Below are 17694 nucleotides of genomic sequence, written 5' to 3' on the forward strand. Positions count from 1 at the left end.
CCTAAACCGAAGGTTTCATAAATCAACGCCGGTTAATTTCCTAAACCGAAGGTTTCCTAAATCGATGGTTTGCTAAACCGACGTCCGCATGCGTGCCTATATAATAAGACGTTCCCGGCCTCTGAACGGACACGCCACAAACCCGCCGTTGCGCCCACAATCCAATCTCGTTGTTCGCCGCCCTCTGCTACTCCATCCCGTCGGCTGCGTGCACAACTCGCCGGGAGAGCAGGCCTCCGAAACCCCCACCTTCGAGATCCTGCCCGGGAGACGGTCGATAAGGTTTTTAGGGAGCGTTCTTACGCGACTGCTCTCCCCATCGCGTCGCTTCTTCGTCGGTTTCTTGGTCACCATGGTCAACATCGTCCCCAACAATGGTGATCCCATGGTTCAGCCTGCCGCTCAAGTTCCGCAGCAGGAGGCTGTCCAACTCCAAGGTCAGCAGCAGCGAGCTGCTCAACTTCAAGCACAACAGCAGATCGAACAACAGGCAGATGCTGCTGCCCAGATGCAAGCACAGGCACTCGTAGCTGCCCAGGAGGTTTCCAGGTCGGTTACTGCAGCCGGCGTGAACATCGACGCCGCTGGACTCGTCACCGACTTCAACAGATTCATCAACAAGGAACCAACTCAGGAAAAATGCACCTTACCGTACGTAATATGTTCTTTTTTGTTAATCTTATTCAGTAGTTATATTATTCTATTGTGAAATTAGACGGGTTTTATCGCTTTGCGTTGCTGTTTAGTTTGTCTAATTTGCATGACATAATATGCAACATCATTTTTGCCATGATTTTTTAATTAAATATTCAACATGTAGGCACGAGTACGCAGCTGGTACGTGAGTACGCCCGCTTGATAAATGGGCCAACTTATATCATTCACACGGCTCGGAGATCAGCTGGGGGTCCGGGGGGATCTATGCATGCATCTACGAACCCCTGGGGGAGATAAATAGCTAAGCACTGTATGTACGGTCCATGCTGTCCGAAAGAGAAAGGGAAAGCGAGCGCTAGAGCCCGGCCATAGTGGGTGGATTTTGCTCATGAATCACAAGCGACGAAACCGGGCCCGTTTGGCGAGACAATCCCTTCCACAATTTTCCGGAGTTCGGTCCCTCGCGATATCTCCCAAACGAATAATTTATTTACAGGCCGGAGAGAAGGAATGCTTCTTCTTCTGAACAAACTTGGGGTCTCCTACCCATCCGTGTGATGATAAATGGGTCAATTCAGCTTCGGCAGAGTTGTCATTTACCTTCTACGTACACACATTCGAGTGCGTGCGGAGACCGGTGGAGCAAAAGCAGGGGGGCAGCAAAAACAGAGGAATCTTCAGTCAAGAAAAAACAGAGGAATCCAAGCAGGGGCCCAAGTGCCCAACGCAGATTTCGGGCATGAATCAATGAATGGTATAATATAAACCGCGCACTCTTCTCGCCTTGATCATAATAACATAATTATTCGTACACAAAAGGGAGCAGAGCAATAGGACCAATGCTGCTGCTCCATCACTGATCACTGCTACGCTCGATCATATACAGAGACGCCACCATTCCGGCAACCCACAGCTAGCTACATACTCCCTCACTCACTCATGGACGCTCGCTCGCTCGCTACATTCCAAGTTCCAATCGCCATCAACTCAATTTACGCGCAGGAGATGTGCGCCTCCTCGCCGCCGGCGAGCTGCATGGCCTTGTTGGCCGACGACGGCATGCACGCCGGCGGAGCCGGCGCGGCCGGCATCGGCATCGGCTGCTGCTGCTTGGAGGAGACGACGGGTCGCTTCTTGCAGGCGGCCATGGCGAATGTGTTGTCGGCGAGCGGGACGACGGGGAGGTTGTCGCAGTTGCAGATCTCGATCATGAATCCGTCCGGGTCGTGGAAGAAGATCTGGTCCACGTAGATTCCCCCTTCCTCCACGCAGCGCTGGATGTACGCGATCCCCAGCTCCTTCAGCCGCCGCTCCACCGCCACCATGCTCTCGCACTGCAAAATATGGAGTGTATCATCTCAAAACACCGTTCAATTAATTGATCTCAGGACCCGCAAAATCTGGCGCATGCAAAGTTAGCGTCTTGCTGGGTGGGCCGGTTGATTAGATCGTCGTCCAACAGAGCAATCTAGCTAGCTACTAGCATGCAACCTCCGCCGTACGTTCTACTGTGATGGCGATAGAGGTGTCGCGGAAAAATGGTCTTTTGGAAAAGAAGGGAAATGATAGGTGGAAAGCAACAACCCCCCCTCGTCCGTTTGCTGGTGCCTGCCCGGTGATTGGGATGACCTAACAGCCTTTCTGCAGCCAGTAGTGGTGAATTGACATGCTGAGGCAGCAAGGCATATATGCATGCATGTGTGTTGGAGTTCTCTAGAGAGTTCCGCAATCAACTTACCTCACCTCGTGTCATTGTGTACCTAAATCATGTACTTGACAGTTATTGATTAATCGGTTTTGTTGTTGAGAGCTCCGCAATCAACCACCTCACCTTGTGACTTGTGTTATTGTGTAATAACCAAATTTCTTGACTAATTAATTACCTCCCGTTCGCGTTCATGAATAAGTCTCCGGTGACGTTTTGGACGGGTCTTTGAGTCTAGTTTTTTTTATCGAAATCACGTCTGCATGATTTGTCTCAAAATGTATTTTAGAAACATTATAATGTATTAGGTATTACTATGTACCCTCTCGATCGCACTATAAATATACGTTTTGTTCTATGTAAGTTGCCTGATTTTTAGTTAGATATAAGTTAATTCCTCACCCGTTTCATATGTTGTGTTTTAAATCTATTTTTTTAGCGGATGATGAAAAAGGTAGGATAAAATGAGATCTAGATACTAATTCAACGGCTCTAATCCGTGATTGCTTAAAAATCAGGCAATAGACCCATTAAGCTTCGATAAGACAAGATTTTAATCGACTTTCTTTATTGAGACCTTTTTATAAAATACAAAATCATAATACCAGTAGTACTATTTTTTAAAACCAATCTAATGATACAAATCCATGCTATATAAACCGCATTTTGATAAATTATTTCTTAATCAAAATCCTTGCCTTAAGAAAACTGAATACCAATACTGCAAAAAAAAAATTAGTACTCTCTCCGTTTCTAAATACCTGTCGTTGTTTTAGTGAAAGGGAGGAAGTACTAAGTTAAAGCTGTACCTTCAAAACCGGTGCTAATGTTTGCAGAGCACTATAAACAGAGCATCCACGTTTGCTTGCACGGCAAAATCACTAGTCTAGGCTTTAGTTCTAGGCTTGCCTTGGCAGCATTTCCACTACACAAAGAGAAATCTTGTCCTGCCGGCCATGGGGCGTGTACGTGCCCAACTAGGAGACGGATCCTGCCGAGGGACAGCACGCACGCATCGGCATGCATACGTACCAAGAGATGGATCGAACCGAATGCCACTTTCTACCCCCATTTCTCCATGCCTATCCTTCTTTGCCACTGCCGACAGCGACATGATGTAAAATATGCATGCTCCTCTGTAATTGATTTTTCACTCTCTCTTGTCAAATGGTAAATGCCCTTCGGTTTCACCAGGGAAAGAAACCGAAAGGGCTACTAATTCTCTGTTTTAATTTCTGTTAAGAGCTGTAACTGACCACTTTGTTCTTCCTTTTTGGCGGGTAATGATGTAGCAACTGACGGTTTTGTCTGCGAGAAACCATGGGATGGGATGGGACAGCACCTCTTAGCGCCAAAAAGGAATTGGCGGATGGGTGCGGAACAGGGTGGGCACGGGTGCGTTATACTAGAAAGCAACCTTCGCATGTGCAGACAAGCTTTGCTAGCTAGCTAAACGCGACGGGCACAAAGTAATAAGAAGGGTAAAAGAAGCTAATAACGGCGGCGTGGCACCTGGCTAGCGTACGTACACAAGTTAATTGAAGTTAAAATTCCCCAACCGTTGCCATCTTTTAGTGAGATACAGACGTATCGTGCACGTCGGCCATTTCAGTTCGTAACTTCATATAGCAGTGTGGCTTGCGATATTACGTTGCGAGTTGATGTTCGTAGGTACCTGGAAAGAGATGTGGTTATCCTTTGGGTTGATCCGAGCCGTCTTCTCCGGCAAGCTCTCCGGGTCCTCCGCTTGCAGCAGGTGGATGCCGATCCCGTAGTTGAACAGCCTTTAATTAATTCATTCCATTCCCAACAAGCAAATACCAAATTCAGTTAGTACACCAGAGGAACAGAGGGGTTCCAACAATATAATTGATTGGGTGGAGAATTGTTCTCTTCTCTCCGGTCATGAAGTCGTTGTTTCAAATTTGAACTAAAACAACGACAATAATTTAAGAGTGGAGCGAGTAGTTACCAGGCGCCGTCGAAGTCGAATGAGCCGGGGCGGCGGATGGGCATGAAGCCGAGGACGTTCATGTAGAAGTCGAGCGACTCCTCCACGGACCGGCACACGATGCTGATGTGGTTCAGCGACGCCAGCGGCAGCCCCTTGCCGCCGTTCGCCATCGACGCCGTCGTGTTCACCATAGTGCCTAGCTTATCTCTCTCAACTGCTAGCTGATCGACCAGCTTGAATCCGATATATTATGTGTACTCTAGCTACCTCCGGCGGAGAGTCAGAGACCGAGCTACTATACCCACAACAAAAATCAAGCAAGAAACAAGTTAGGATTTGAGTTCTGGTGCTGAGCTACACAGTTCACTCGTCAGGATTCAGGAATGGCTGCCGCAGTGATGAATGAATGTTGGGAAGGAAGGGGGAGGCTAGACGAGGTGGACGATTGGGAGAGGGCGCTTGTTATATAGGCGCGGGGGGAACGGTATCTACTGACACGTGGCTCCACGTCATCCTGATCTAGAACCCCTCGTCCCACACGTTCAGACCGGCTCATCCCGTCCGTAGGGGGGCTGGAGGAGGCGGGGAGCTGCCCGAATGGCTAGCAAAGAAAACAGAGACGCAAATGGCGCCAAAATGGGAAGTTAAGCCGCTTCGGGGTTTTTTCCCGCGTAGTTAGCTGACTAGCTAGCTCGTGCGTGGTTGGGCAAGTGAAGTGAGAAACAACCTTCTGCTCCTCGCGTATTCAGGCTCTCATGGCGTAGGGTTGTTTCTGTCTGATAGGTCAAGTTCCGGAAATTTCCAGAGAGGGGCTGAGCCGCTGAGGCAGGGCGGTTGGCCGGTTGGGGAGAGAGTTCTATCACGGTTGTGGCGGGAGAGAATGGCATGTCACGACTGAGCCGCCGCCAGCCTGCTCTGTCCGTTCTCGTGAATACTTCCATCTCCGGCCGTTTGCAAAAATCCGGATGATGGCGTTCTATGTATGCACAGTGAACAGTGGAATTTTTTCAGCCGGGGACATACGATTTGGCATTCATTGTTGCATCAACAATTAGGCCCATCTCAATGGATGGCATTAGTAATGGATTAAAACGTGTGAAAATGTTTGGGTGAATCAGGGTACCGCTGCTGTACCATCTAGATACCGTCCGATCTCTCACAGGGATATATGCACACGCAGGTTCATTTGACTTCAGTTATACTCTCACATTTTCATAAAGTTTGACGTATTTCGTTTAAAAAGGACAAGACTTTAATCAATAATAATTTTATTAATATGTATAATTATGATATGAGACCATAATTGGTAGTAAGAACTCTCGAGACGAATATATTGATATAAATTTCATGTCTTACAAAAGAAATATTAACAAAGTAATTTTTGGTCAAAATCTTATTTTGACCAAACCAAATACGTCAACTTTTGTAAAAAAGAGGATGTAATTACCCAGTGAATTTGGTTAGCATACAACACATGCATGTCGGTATATTTTTCTAGGCAAAATATACAATAAGAAATCTTAATCATTCTACAAAGCAGGTATGTTGGCACATATCTCTACATTACTGTTTTCAGATCCAACAGTATCGAAAGGTGGAACAACGGTACGATGGCGTGGATGCATACCTGAAAACGTCTGCCCGTGCGCCGTGTCGCCGGCTTCAAAGATCGCCGTGTATTTTTCCAAACACCGTCCGCGCAATCTCAAATGGCTTCGCGGATTTGTTGGAAACGAAGGTCTTTGTCCTTTTTTGTTTTTTTACATTGAATTTGAATACGGGAGAGGGCCAAGGGCCCGAAATGGGATTGGAGAGGCGCTTCCAAAAGACACCATACCATCTCAGCTCTCTATATAAAGCTGGCGATAGCCTTTTCTAAAAAAAAAGAGAGGATGGCAGGGGGATTAGCCGTGATTATAGCCCACATGTTGGCACCTCCGATTATTTCAGGAGCGCTTGAGAGAAAGTTACATCCACTGATTTTCTCATTCAAATTGGCTGTTTTGCATGCCATATTATTTGCAAATATGTATTACTACATGACTACGGAATACCATATTACTAAGGGTTCCATTGAAAGATATGTAAAACATGGGAAACCAATAGTGTTCATTTTCCTAAGCACACACTACCACATTACTAAGTGTTCCATTGAAAGAGTAAAACATGGGAAACCAATAGTGTTCATTTTCCTAAGCACACACTACCACATTACTAAGGGTTCCATTGAAAGATATGTAAAACATGGGAAACCAATAGTGTTCATTTTCCTAAGCACACGTGAGTGTACATGAGTGTGTGCTTAGGTGGAAAACCAATAGTGATGGACTTGACAGAACATCTGGAGAAGTCACCACCGGCGATCGTTTCTCGCTAGGCCTGCCAATGCTATTGTGTCTCCACAAACAGGTCGACGGCAGGTCACTGACGGGACCCTCACCCGTCAGAGACGAGGGCTTAAGATTCGTCAGCGATCTACTATTCTGTAGCAACTCATGCAGAGTGATGCCATGTCCGTTTAGTATGTTGTGCAGGCCGGCGTCAAATCTAATTTATCAACCTTTAATCTTTGGCATTTGTGTACGTCTTAGAATACCAAGTACAACTGCTACACGCATAAAGCTAATCCAGCTAAGCACACACACTCATGTGTTGATGGTATTTCTTTAGCTAACTCCTTTTCCATCTCCATTATTAACAAGAAAAATTCCATTTTTCGTCTCTCAACTTGTCGAAAAGTACACGAAACGAAACGTCCCTCAACTTTGTTTCGTATACTTCTATTCTTCCAACTGTCGAAACCGAACACAATTGGCCCCTCTGTGAGGCCGAAGCAAGCAGTTTCGGCGTGAACATGGCACTGTTTTTCCTTCCACTTGCCACGTAAGCATGCCATCTCGGGTTTTTTACCCGTGCCATCTCGGTTTTAAGTTTTGAGCTAACATGTCATCTCGGTTTTAAATTTTTATTACCTGGTCCAACCATTAGGACAATTTAAAACCGAGGTGGCATGCAGACGTGGCAAGGGGATGGGCAAAACCGTGACATGTTGGTGACCGAACTGTTTCGGTCGGGGGGAGGGACAACTTGTGTCCGGTCTCAACAGTTGGTGGTCAAAAAGTATACGAAAGAAGAGTTGAGAGATGTTTTTCGTACTTTTTGACAAGTTGAGGGACGAAAAATATATTTTTCTCTTAAAGAAAAGTGAACTCCACACCTTTGCTGTACAAATTTGACAGCAATTATCCCATTTAGTGAGATTTCTTCCTGCATGGTTACCCAATTTAGATCAAAACTTTTGCATTTTACCTTTTTACAGGTTTGACCCATTCTTGACAGCTCAAGCTCATCCATCACGCTGATGTCAGGGGCAAAGACAGAAAAATACATCATTGGGGTCATCCTTTAGAATTTATTGGTGTCATTGCATATTACTAGAAGCAATTCTCTATTTATAAGAAGGATTAGCAAGAAGTCATCGGTGTCATTTGACACCAATGCTTACATGGGACTAGACAAACTGAGTAAATACTAATTGTCTCGATTCTGTTTTTTCATTTGTCCACGCAACATATCAAGCCCGTGTGAGTCCATAGATAATGAGGAGGCTCAGGCCTAAGCTAGCTAATGACTCCCTAATAGTGTATCTCAATGGTAAATTATTTTGCTACAGATTCACGTCACAATTCGTCCGACCGCCAGCGATGTACCACTTTGCTCTTCTAACATGATTTGTTTAGATAAGACGGTGGAAACTGAACACAATTGGCCCCTCTGTCAGGCCGAAGCAAGCAGTTTCGGCATGAACGTGGCACTGTTTTTCCTTCCACTTGCCACATAAGCATGCCCTCTCGGGTTTTTTACCCGTGCCATCTCGGTTTTAAGTTTTGACTTAACATGTCATCTCGGTTCTAAATTTTTTTTACCCGGTCCAACTATTAGGACAATTTAAAACAGAGGTGGCATGCAGACGTGGCAAGGGGATGGGCAAAACCGTGACATGTTGGTGCCCAAACTGTTTCGGTCGGGGGGAGGGACAAATTGTGTCCGATCTCAACAGTTGGTGGTCAAAAAGTATACCAAAAAGAGTTGAGAGACGTTTTTCGTACTTTTTGACAAGTTGGGAGACGAAAAATATATTTTTCTATTAAAAAAGTGAACTCCACATTCCCCTTTGCTGTACAAATTTGACAGTAATTATCCCATTTAGTGAGATTTCTTCCCGCATGGTTACCCAATTTAGATCAAAACTTTGTACATTTTACATTTTTAAAGGTTTGACCCATTCTTGACAGCTCAAGCTCATCCATCATGCTGATGTGGCGCCACATCGGACTAGACAAACTGAGTAAATATCTAATTGTCTTAATTTCTCTTTTTCCATTTGTCCACGCAACATATCAAGCTCGTGTGAGTCCATAAATAATGAGTGTATCTTAATGGTCAATTATTTTGCTCTAGGCTCATGTCACAGTACGCCTGGCCGCCAGCGATGTACCACTTTGCTCTTCTCGCTTGCCGTTGTTACTAGAGTAAAATGCACTAACAGTTCCTGTACTTGGGCGCGCGGACCCAAGAACATTTTTCATGAGACTTAAAAACCCAATGGGATTAAAAAAATGAAAAAACATTTTTCATGAGACTTTGGCTAAATGGGATAATTAATGTCAGAATTGCACGACTAAAGGATTAAAAAAATGAAATTCACTTAAAAAACATTTTTCACGAGACTTAAAAATCCAAGATTATAACACCAAAAGTACCACCACCGAACCAATCACCTTCTTCACCCAAACAAACCTTTGGTTCTTGGTGTTGCCCGCAATGTCAGTTTGACGAGACGAAACCCTCCTATCTTGAGCTAATCCATCTCCACTCATCTACTAGTGGCATCCCACACGGAGAAGTTGCCACACACTGGCTAGCTGGGACCTAGCGGCATATATATGCATCGACCCCTAGTCGTTCCTCTCTCACTGTCTCTGCTCTGAACTTTACTTCGCATCAAGTTAAAATCTGGTCTGCGGACTGATCAATGTGTCTGAGAAAGGCCCCAGAGAAAGAAACAAGTGATTATCTGTTGAGCTGGAGACCACCTAGCTATCTGCACCACAGGCCAGTCTGCACCAGTGTTTGGGTTGCATGCATGCTTGGTTTAGTTAGCACTACATGACATTTGTACCACTAATCAGAAGCTAAGTCCACTTTAACTCAGGTGCCAAACAAGTAAAACGTTGCTTTTGCTTACCAGCTGCTAATTAGACTTTGAGAAGGCAACTGGCCCACCAGGCGTCCAGGCCTAGCTAATTGGGATGACATAAAAATGAGATGTCATGTTCGATCCTCATTACTACTACGTATTAAAGCTATTTCGAGGACGGACGATCTGTACTGCTGTCCCACTGTCCCAGGATGCACCTGCCAGGGTTTTTTCAATGATCCACTAGAGCTAAATCAAAACGCCACATTTTGAATCCGTTGAAATAATGCACCAAACAACTTGTTCTACTTTTATGCAAGTTCAGCTGGTTGGTCCGCAGAGAGCTCCTTACGGAAGCAAGCATGATTAATATATGAAATCTCTTAATATATTTACGAAAGCTTAGTACGCTGTTGTTTTTTTGCGGATCATCAGATAATTGTGAAATAATTGATCATCAGAGCTTAGTACAGAAAAACATTTTTTATATGGGAAGCAACCTTTATCAATCATCAGATAATTGTTACATCATTGACGAGAAGGGGTAAAAGGCTGCTAGGGGTTCGGTACCTCGTAATCATTTATTTCCAATTTGTTACGTCCCAACTGACGTGAATCACATTATTACCGGGTGTGTGATCTACCGGTACACCACCAACCAATCAGAAGTCAGGAATACTGTGGGACTCACTATCCAATGGTGTCCTGGGGGCAGACGGCCTCGGGCTTTCCCGCGATCCTAGCTTGCCAGCGGCATAGGTGGAGAAGCTTATTCGCGCCCACCTGCTGACTAACAGCATCGGCCCCCAACGGTGGAGGCGGCGACCTGGACGTCACGCTTGCCCGTCCGCCTGCTCACCCCTTCCGGTCAATGGATCCCTCTCGAGTCTCGAGGAATCGATTGCTGAGCGCTGACCATGGGAATTGGGAATTGGTAAACAGCTAAACACAGTGTACTTGGAAAGGAAATCGGGAATGAAAATCCGTTTCGTGGAGCTACGTTGGGGCCAAACCAGGCCATGGCCCGTCCAGTTTTTTATGATTTGTACACTATGGAATACTACTTAGTCACTTTTTCAATACTGTTTAGACATTGTTTGTTACTGTTGGCCGGCCAGCTTTTGAGCTGTAGCTCCGCCACCCAGTCGAATAGGATTTTTCTCCCATCCAGGACATGCAATAAGAGATGACTGGGACTTCCAAATGAAAAGCCCTTTGTATCTATGATGACATCGCTCGTTGCTCTAGTAGCAGATTCAAGTCCTCACCTTATTCCCATCGTCTATCTTCCAAATACACCCCGCCATGATGCTTTGTCAAGTACCTCTTCAAGTACCCCTTCCTTTCAAAAATAAGTGACTTGGGTTTGTATAAGCTTATATAGATCCGAGTCAGTTATTTCCGGACAGAGTGAGATTATTTTGCCTGTGGGTGCGCATATGGAATCAGTTTTTTATATCAAACGCCACACCTTGTATGCTAACACTGCCGGGTTAAACCAGTGTATGACTGTATGTCGCTGAAACCAATCCCATCTTCACTTCTCGGCACACACAGCTTCCACCATGATAGAGATTTTGTCTTTCAATCCGTTAACACGTTAACAAACTCTATCCACCAGATACTAAAACGCAGTGACTTGTATCCACTCCGACCTGAGTAGGTAGTCCCAAATATTTTGTCCGCAAGTGACTCAGTCATAATATTCAGCAGATCCGTTTCGAAAATAATAATATTCAGCAGATGACAGACCTCCTCGCGAACCTCAACCGCCGTTGATAGGCTGAAAATTAAAGATACTCACATGATTTGGCCTCACTGATCAGTTATCTTGTCCGGACGCTCCACAGTACATGTCCAATACTCCTCTCTTTCAAACACATTTGCATTAAATTTGCCCGTCTGCCTTCATCAAATCGATCAAAGAGTCAGCGTATCAAAAAACAAGCTTAGTTGAGTTAAAATACGGGAAAAGTTAAGGATGGTGACTAGGTGCGATAACTACCTGCAGGCTGCTGGGGAGCCTAGCTTGGAGATAATCAATTTGACACGTTGGACGCGTTGCTATCCCACGCACTCAGAGCCTCTCTACTCTCTACGGCATCCGTCTCTGTTCCAAGAAACGCACACCTCACAACCAATAAAAATATCACATTTGACGTTTACGTACGTGTCTTTTTTCTTCCTGTGGAGCATAGTTTTTTCTGTTTATTTTCGAGATTCATGAATATTCAACACAGTGACGTAAATTGCAGAAAATGCGTGGCACCTGTTTCACGTGTACATGCTCGATGGTTGCAGGAAATACATGTATCGTAAGTCACTTTAGATATGATCATCATTTGCAAAGCCTGGCGCTAATTTGTTGAGAAATTCTCAAACTTGGAACATGATCAATTGGGCAGCCGTCCCAACATTGGAATACCAAGTGTGGTTGCCATCGATCTCACGCAACATTGTAGAAAGATGGATCTGTCCAGCTTTATCAAAACCGGATTTAATTAACGATCGTTGTCCCAAAGTAAACGCGGTTTTAGAGTTGGTTTTGGAGTACTAGTAACTGGCAAGTTATATATTAACGTTGGCCCATATGCCAGCACGGATTGAGGTCGACGTACGTGGCAGTTGTTCGATCTCGTCGCAAAATACGGTACAATAAGGTTGATCGTCGAGGACAAGCCATTCCTGCCCCTTTGGTGGGACAAGTGAAGCCTCCCAAGGAATGCTATGTTTGTTAGGGATATATTGTCCAAGTATAAGTATTTCTCACTACACGATGGACCAAACATATGGACAATTAACTGTCTGAAAAAATTCACTTGAGGTGGCAATGCAACTGCCGGGAAAACTGAACTGCCGGCAAATCAATTTGGAGGCACCTTCACTGCCGGCCAAAATAAACAAAGCAAGGCAGACGAACTGCCGGGAAAGCTCGTAATATTTGACGGCAGACAAACTGTCGGCATAACTATAGGAGGCAATTTATCTGCCGGCACAACTACAATGACAGGTGGGGCCAATTCAATCTGTGCATCTTTGGATCCATACACAGGCACACGACCCACACACGCCAAATAGCTTTCTCTTCCATGCCGTTCCCCTTCGCCCATTTCCAAAAAAACAATCCCCTTCGCACACCTTAGGGTTTCAGCCAGTAGAGGGCATAGCGCCGCTGCCGCCGCCGTCGCCCGTAGCTCTTCCCTAGTCGTCGCTGGCCCTAGAACAACGCCAGCCCGGAGCTCCGCCCATGCTGCCGGAGAGAAGCTCCTCCCTCGTCGCCGCTGCCCCAAAGCTCCGCGTACGCCGCCGCCGCCCTTAGCCCAAGGCCACCCGAAGCTCCGCCTCGTCGCCGTCGCCGTTGACTCAACGATCCGCCCTCCTACAGCTGTAACCCGGACCACTACTTCGTAGATCCATGGCCAATGTCAACGGCCCCGATCCGCCGCCAAGGCCCCCGATCTGCCACCAACTTCAGAAATCGTCCGCCACCGCACCCCTCCGCTGCCATTTTCTCACTGCCATCTCTCGCCACCGTGCCACGCTCCTCCACCAGGTCAGTCCCTTCAACCGCGCCAACTACCTACAACGCCGGTCACCGAGCAAGGCTACTGCGAGGTGCGCTCTGTAGCTACTGCTATTTCTCTCTTCCTCCTTGCGCTGTCAATTGCTTTTTATTTCTTCAGATCACGCAAGTTGTGATTCTCGTGTTCTGAACTTTATGTATTTTTGCTGCAGCGACTGAGCCACTACATGCCCGGGTTTGCATCGATCTATCTCTTCCTCCAAGGTAACCTTGATTCTTTTCCTCCTTCCGGTCATGAATGTGGTCACTTCTGTGTGACAGTAGTAGAACAAATAAAGAAGTTATATATCTTTTATAAAGTAAATTTGTATTGGGTTTCAGGGCTTTTTCTTTGTGTTCTTGTTCAATTTAGAAGCTTAAGGGAGAATTTCTGAGTCAACATGCTATCCAGTTCATACCAGTTTGAGAGTGTTCAAAGGGGATTGAAGATTGATGGGATTAAAGGTGAAGTATTAGTACAGAGAGATTGCTCAATGATTGCCTAAATAATGTGTACAGATAATGGAGAGCTAAAATTCAGTTGTTTAGCAGTGTTACATGTTTAGTTAGTCATCATTTGCTGAGTAGAAGCTGAGCTTTCGTCTTTATGTTCATTAATGGTATTTTTGCCCATCAGGTTGTTTCGTAAGCTGTCAGGTTCAAGAAAATCAACTGGCATCTTCAGTTTATAAATCAGTACATTTACACTTAATTGGCCAACTTTTTGGTTAAACCTGGTGAAGCGGTGTATAAGAATTTAATCTAAGTGTCCTTAGGCAGGGCCTGTATAAGAATTTAATTGCCACAAGGGTCACGACTATTTAGACTAGCTTATTCATAAATTATATTCAGAGTATAGTTCTTGGCTTTATAAATCGGGACCCTAGCATTTTACTAACCCTGCCAAGAAATAAATATTTCTAGAGTCCCAGGTAGCACACTGTTTTCAGTGGAGAATATATAAGCTGGACACTCGTATGTCTTTAGGTGATTAATAGTGTCTAGGTATATATAGGTGAAGCTATCTTCATGGCAGTAATTTACATTAGAGGCTGACATCAAAACCAATCATTAAACACACTTTCAGGTGCTTTAATTTTCAGTCAATGCAAATGAACAGAAGCGATACCTAAATAAGGGAGTTAATTAAACTGAAATGCTATGGCAATCCATCACATTTCAGAGTTTTATCTTTGCTCTATCACATGGTGTTGTGGAAATGTAGACCATGCGCACAAGGAATGAATCACACTAGCATGATGCTTTTCTTGTTCAATTCACAATTCAGGATGTGCCCAAGGATGAGGACAGGAAGTCACGGCTTCTCAACACTCTGCTGGCCTCTACTCCACCACCATAACCATTCTTCTCCACAACCACTTCCAGTGACGCTGCAGCCTAAGGAGAGGTACTTTGTGTTTTGTGCATGATATTCCAATTTTGGGAGTCTTGGTGATTAGCATGAGGGCTTGTTCATTGCTACTAACTTATGTGGGTGTGAAACATAAGAGGTGACCTGCCTTGTGCCTTACTGGAATTAGCACGCTCTGCTTTGCTGTTTGATTTCATTCTTCTAGAAAGAACAATCAGCATGCATACTTAAAATAAAAATACAAAAGGCCAATAAAATTTCATTGTTGTTACTGCAGTGTGGCATTGAACTAATTAAGAGAATAATCTGGCATGTTTTTATAGGTTGCACATCAAGTCCATCTTCTTCTCCTTTTTTTATGCACGTACACTTCAAAAGAGAAGCTTCACTTTTGCATTTTGGCATGCTAGACATTTAAATGGACGTTTAAAATTACCAATCCCACCATGTATAACACAACAGAGAAGAAAATAATACTATAATATTAGTGAGAGGCAGGAGGTAAAAATGCTTTGTCAATTTTCTCAAAGGAAAACTTTGCTACGTGAGCTCAGTAGTGTTTCGGGCTATTGTCGGTTTCAGTTTTATCAAGCTATCTCTATGCTTTTCTCTTGGAAGTTGCAACCTTTATTACCATGCATGAACAGAGCTGTAGTACTTTGGTTTTGGTTTTAATGAGAAATGGAGTTCTGGAGGTTCTCCTCTCCCAGATCATCTAATAATTATGAAGAGTGAACTGAATTGTAGTACTTTGGTTTTGTTTTTCAATGAGAAATGAAGTTCTGCTCTCCAATATCATCTTATAACTATGAAAACTGAACTGACTTGTAGTACTTTGGTTTTGTTTCTTAATGAGGAAATGCAGTTCTGGAGGTTCACCCCTCTCCCAGATTATCTTGTGACCATGAAATCTCTTGTCCAGTAGTGGAAGTAGTGTAGTAGTGACAAATCTTCCTAGGTAGCAAAACCATTGCTTCACAAATATAATTTAAATGATATCTGACCTGAAAGCCCTCCGAATTTAAGTAAGTACAACTTGAATTGCTTGTTAAATAGTTACGCGAGGTTTGTTTCATATTTACCATAAGACTATAGTCCACAAAACCATTGCTTCACGAATCTAATTTAAATGATAGTGACATCTCGCTTTGGTAGTTTGATGATATTCTGGAAGCTGCAGCTTGCAAGGACAAGGAGGGAGCTGAGGGTGCTCTTGCTCTAGTATCCCTTTAACACTTCCTGCATATTTTTGTTTTCTGTGAACACTTTGCTATGAGCAGTACAATAATTAGCCACATTATCTCAAGGTTCTGACTAATCTTTACTTTTGTAAATGCAGGTGGAGAGGGATGATCAAGGCAACCTCACGGAAAGCAGGCTGAATTAAATCCCAAGAGGTATTACAAAAGTCTGCTACAATGGGAGCCTGATTTTTTTGCTATATCTGTACCTCGTCAGTTGATGGCTGCTGTAGCAGAACATTCTTGTTACGCACTGCCCTTATGCATATAGATCTTGTTATGCACTTGTGCAGATGCCCAAATATATGTTTTGGGCATGCATCTTCCTCTTATATTCTTATTATATCTAAATTCTAAACATATAGAAAAAATGTGACTGCTTTTTAAGAACTACAAAACTGACAACACATGGATTATTTACTGTACACCACTTCCTTTTTTTCAGGATGACAAGTTGCATGGATCACTTCGGCGATCTGAGTTGGTGCCATCTACTACTATTGATTTTCATTTCTGTTGTAATGCTTGATGGATAATGTTGTTCACTTCTGTATGAAGTTTCTGTTTTAATATTTATGCTTGTGTTGTTCACTGCTAAGATGAAGTGTTATGCTCCAGAATGCTCTTATTGTTCACATATGCATGAAGTTTTGAACGATATATGTTTTGTACCAGACCTATCATGGTTTAGTACTTTTAAATGAAAGACGGATGTCTCTGTTGCTTATTTGGAATCTGCACCTGAAAATGAAGTGTAACCGTGGGAAAGTGTTTTGTTATTTTTTTAATTGTGAACTGAAAATCAAGGGCAGTTTATCTGCCGGTGAAAGCAGGAACAGCCAGCAGATTATCTGCCGGCAAATGAAGCAACTGCCGGGAAAACTGTATGTTTTGCCGGCAAGAAGACTGCCAGGAATAGAGCAAACTGCCGGGAATAAACCAAACTGCCGGAAAAGACATTTGCCGGCCGCGTTATAAGAGGCAGGCAAGACTGCCGGCAAAAACTCTTTCCCCGCAGTTTTTTTGCCCTCTTTAGTGATCTTTGCTGGTAGAAAATGTGCCCTCATGGTTGGTCCATCGTGTAGTGTCATCAGTTGAGGCTTTGGTGAACTAATTCGATACATGAAACTCATCTATACCTATATAAAAAATACGGATCGTTCCCTTCACCGTCGTCTGTCAAACTTTTCATAAAATTTGTGGGCCCCTTATGGTTGCATGTATATTAGGCCTACTAATCCGGCTGGCCCGTTACCTGCACCAAATTGGACTGGAACTCCACCAGATCGGTCCAGATTCAATCAATCACGAATACGACACAACTTCAAACTTAATGTATCAATCATGATCGGTCCACCTCCCGTAACCAAGCATGTATCAATATCGATATGGACTATGGATCGTATGAAAAAAAGTCATAAAGCAATCTCAGGAAAATCAATCCAATCCGAGCCAGAAAAACTCATCCATCCCTCTCTCCCAGAGAAGCTCCATGCCATGGCCCATGGATTGTTACAATAGTCGGGATATGATCGATCAATGTACTTGGTCGTAAATTATGCCTACGGCCTACAAGCGTCCCTAAAAAAATTACTACTCCCTCCAATCAATATTAATAGTCTCAAATTTGCCCAAATATGGATGTATTTATGCCTAAAAAGCGTCTAGATACATGTAATATTTCGACCACTAATATGGATCGGAGGGAGTACGTCTATGGGTGGACAGAAACTACAAGTCCGAACGCATGGCACAAGCCGTTGCACAACGCAAACACCCACGAAGATGCAAATCGGCACAGGCGCATAGTGACAGTTCGACTGTCGGCAGATCGGCCTATACGAGGGATTCTACACTAGACTCTAGACATCGCTAACGCCTTAAAACCAAAATTTATTTAGGTGGATCTATTTGTATGCTAGCCTTTTGTGATAGGTTTAATTAGCCCTAATTGTTGGTTAAAGTTTTGAGATTGTCATGTCGACTAAGAAATACGCATCCGA

At 44.2% G+C, this 17694-nt stretch overlaps 2 protein-coding genes across 3 annotated transcripts; one reads left to right on the top strand and one right to left on the bottom strand.

Annotated features, from left to right (window-relative positions):
- Positions 1 to 1403: 1403 nt before the first annotated feature.
- LOC100821708 lies at positions 1404 to 4766 on the bottom strand. Its single transcript, XM_003568786.4, has 3 exons — positions 4335 to 4766; positions 4038 to 4146; positions 1404 to 1991 (listed from the first exon to the last, which is right to left on the bottom strand). The coding sequence occupies exons 1-3, from the start codon at positions 4505 to 4507 to the stop codon at positions 1650 to 1652; spliced, it is 624 nt and encodes a 207-aa protein (XP_003568834.1). The 5' UTR covers positions 4508 to 4766; the 3' UTR covers positions 1404 to 1649.
- A 7870-nt stretch (positions 4767 to 12636) lies between these two features.
- Positions 12637 to 16344, top strand: LOC112270984. Of its 2 annotated transcripts, XM_024459787.1 has the most exons (5): positions 12638 to 13131; positions 13252 to 13303; positions 14367 to 14486; positions 15790 to 15847; positions 16137 to 16344. In XM_024459787.1, the coding sequence occupies exons 1-4, from the start codon at positions 12939 to 12941 to the stop codon at positions 15830 to 15832; spliced, it is 408 nt and encodes a 135-aa protein (XP_024315555.1). In that variant the 5' UTR covers positions 12638 to 12938; the 3' UTR covers positions 15833 to 15847; positions 16137 to 16344. The 2 variants fall into 2 exon arrangements, with proteins under 2 accessions (XP_024315556.1, XP_024315555.1); XM_024459788.1 differs by lacking the exons at positions 15790 to 15847; positions 16137 to 16344 and adding an exon at positions 15631 to 15754 and having other exon boundaries at positions 12637 to 13131.
- The last annotated feature ends 1350 nt before the right edge of the window (positions 16345 to 17694 follow it).

The sequence above is a fragment of the Brachypodium distachyon genome, chromosome 2 (assembly GCF_000005505.3).
Source record: "Brachypodium distachyon strain Bd21 chromosome 2, Brachypodium_distachyon_v3.0, whole genome shotgun sequence".
Lineage (NCBI taxonomy): Eukaryota > Viridiplantae > Streptophyta > Magnoliopsida > Poales > Poaceae > Brachypodium > Brachypodium distachyon.

What these genes read in the sequence shown, in the direction of transcription:
- LOC100821708 (XM_003568786.4), bottom strand. Translation starts at nt 4,507, where the DNA reads ATGGTGAACACGACGGCGTCGATGGCGAACGGCGGCAAGGGGCTGCCG. An exon ending in TTCGACTTCGACGGCGCCTG is followed by an intron (nt 4,147 to 4,334) that starts GTAACTACTCGC and finishes AATTAATTAAAG; the next exon opens with GCTGTTCAACTACGGGATCG. An exon ending in ATAACCACATCTCTTTCCAG is followed by an intron (nt 1,992 to 4,037) that starts GTACCTACGAAC and finishes CATATTTTGCAG; the next exon opens with TGCGAGAGCATGGTGGCGGT.
- LOC112270984 (XM_024459787.1), top strand. Translation starts at nt 12,939, where the DNA reads ATGTCAACGGCCCCGATCCGCCGCCAAGGCCCCCGATCTGCCACCAAC. An exon ending in GATCTATCTCTTCCTCCAAG is followed by an intron (nt 13,304 to 14,366) that starts GTAACCTTGATT and finishes TTCACAATTCAG; the next exon opens with GATGTGCCCAAGGATGAGGA. An exon ending in ACGCTGCAGCCTAAGGAGAG is followed by an intron (nt 14,487 to 15,789) that starts GTACTTTGTGTT and finishes TTGTAAATGCAG; the next exon opens with GTGGAGAGGGATGATCAAGG.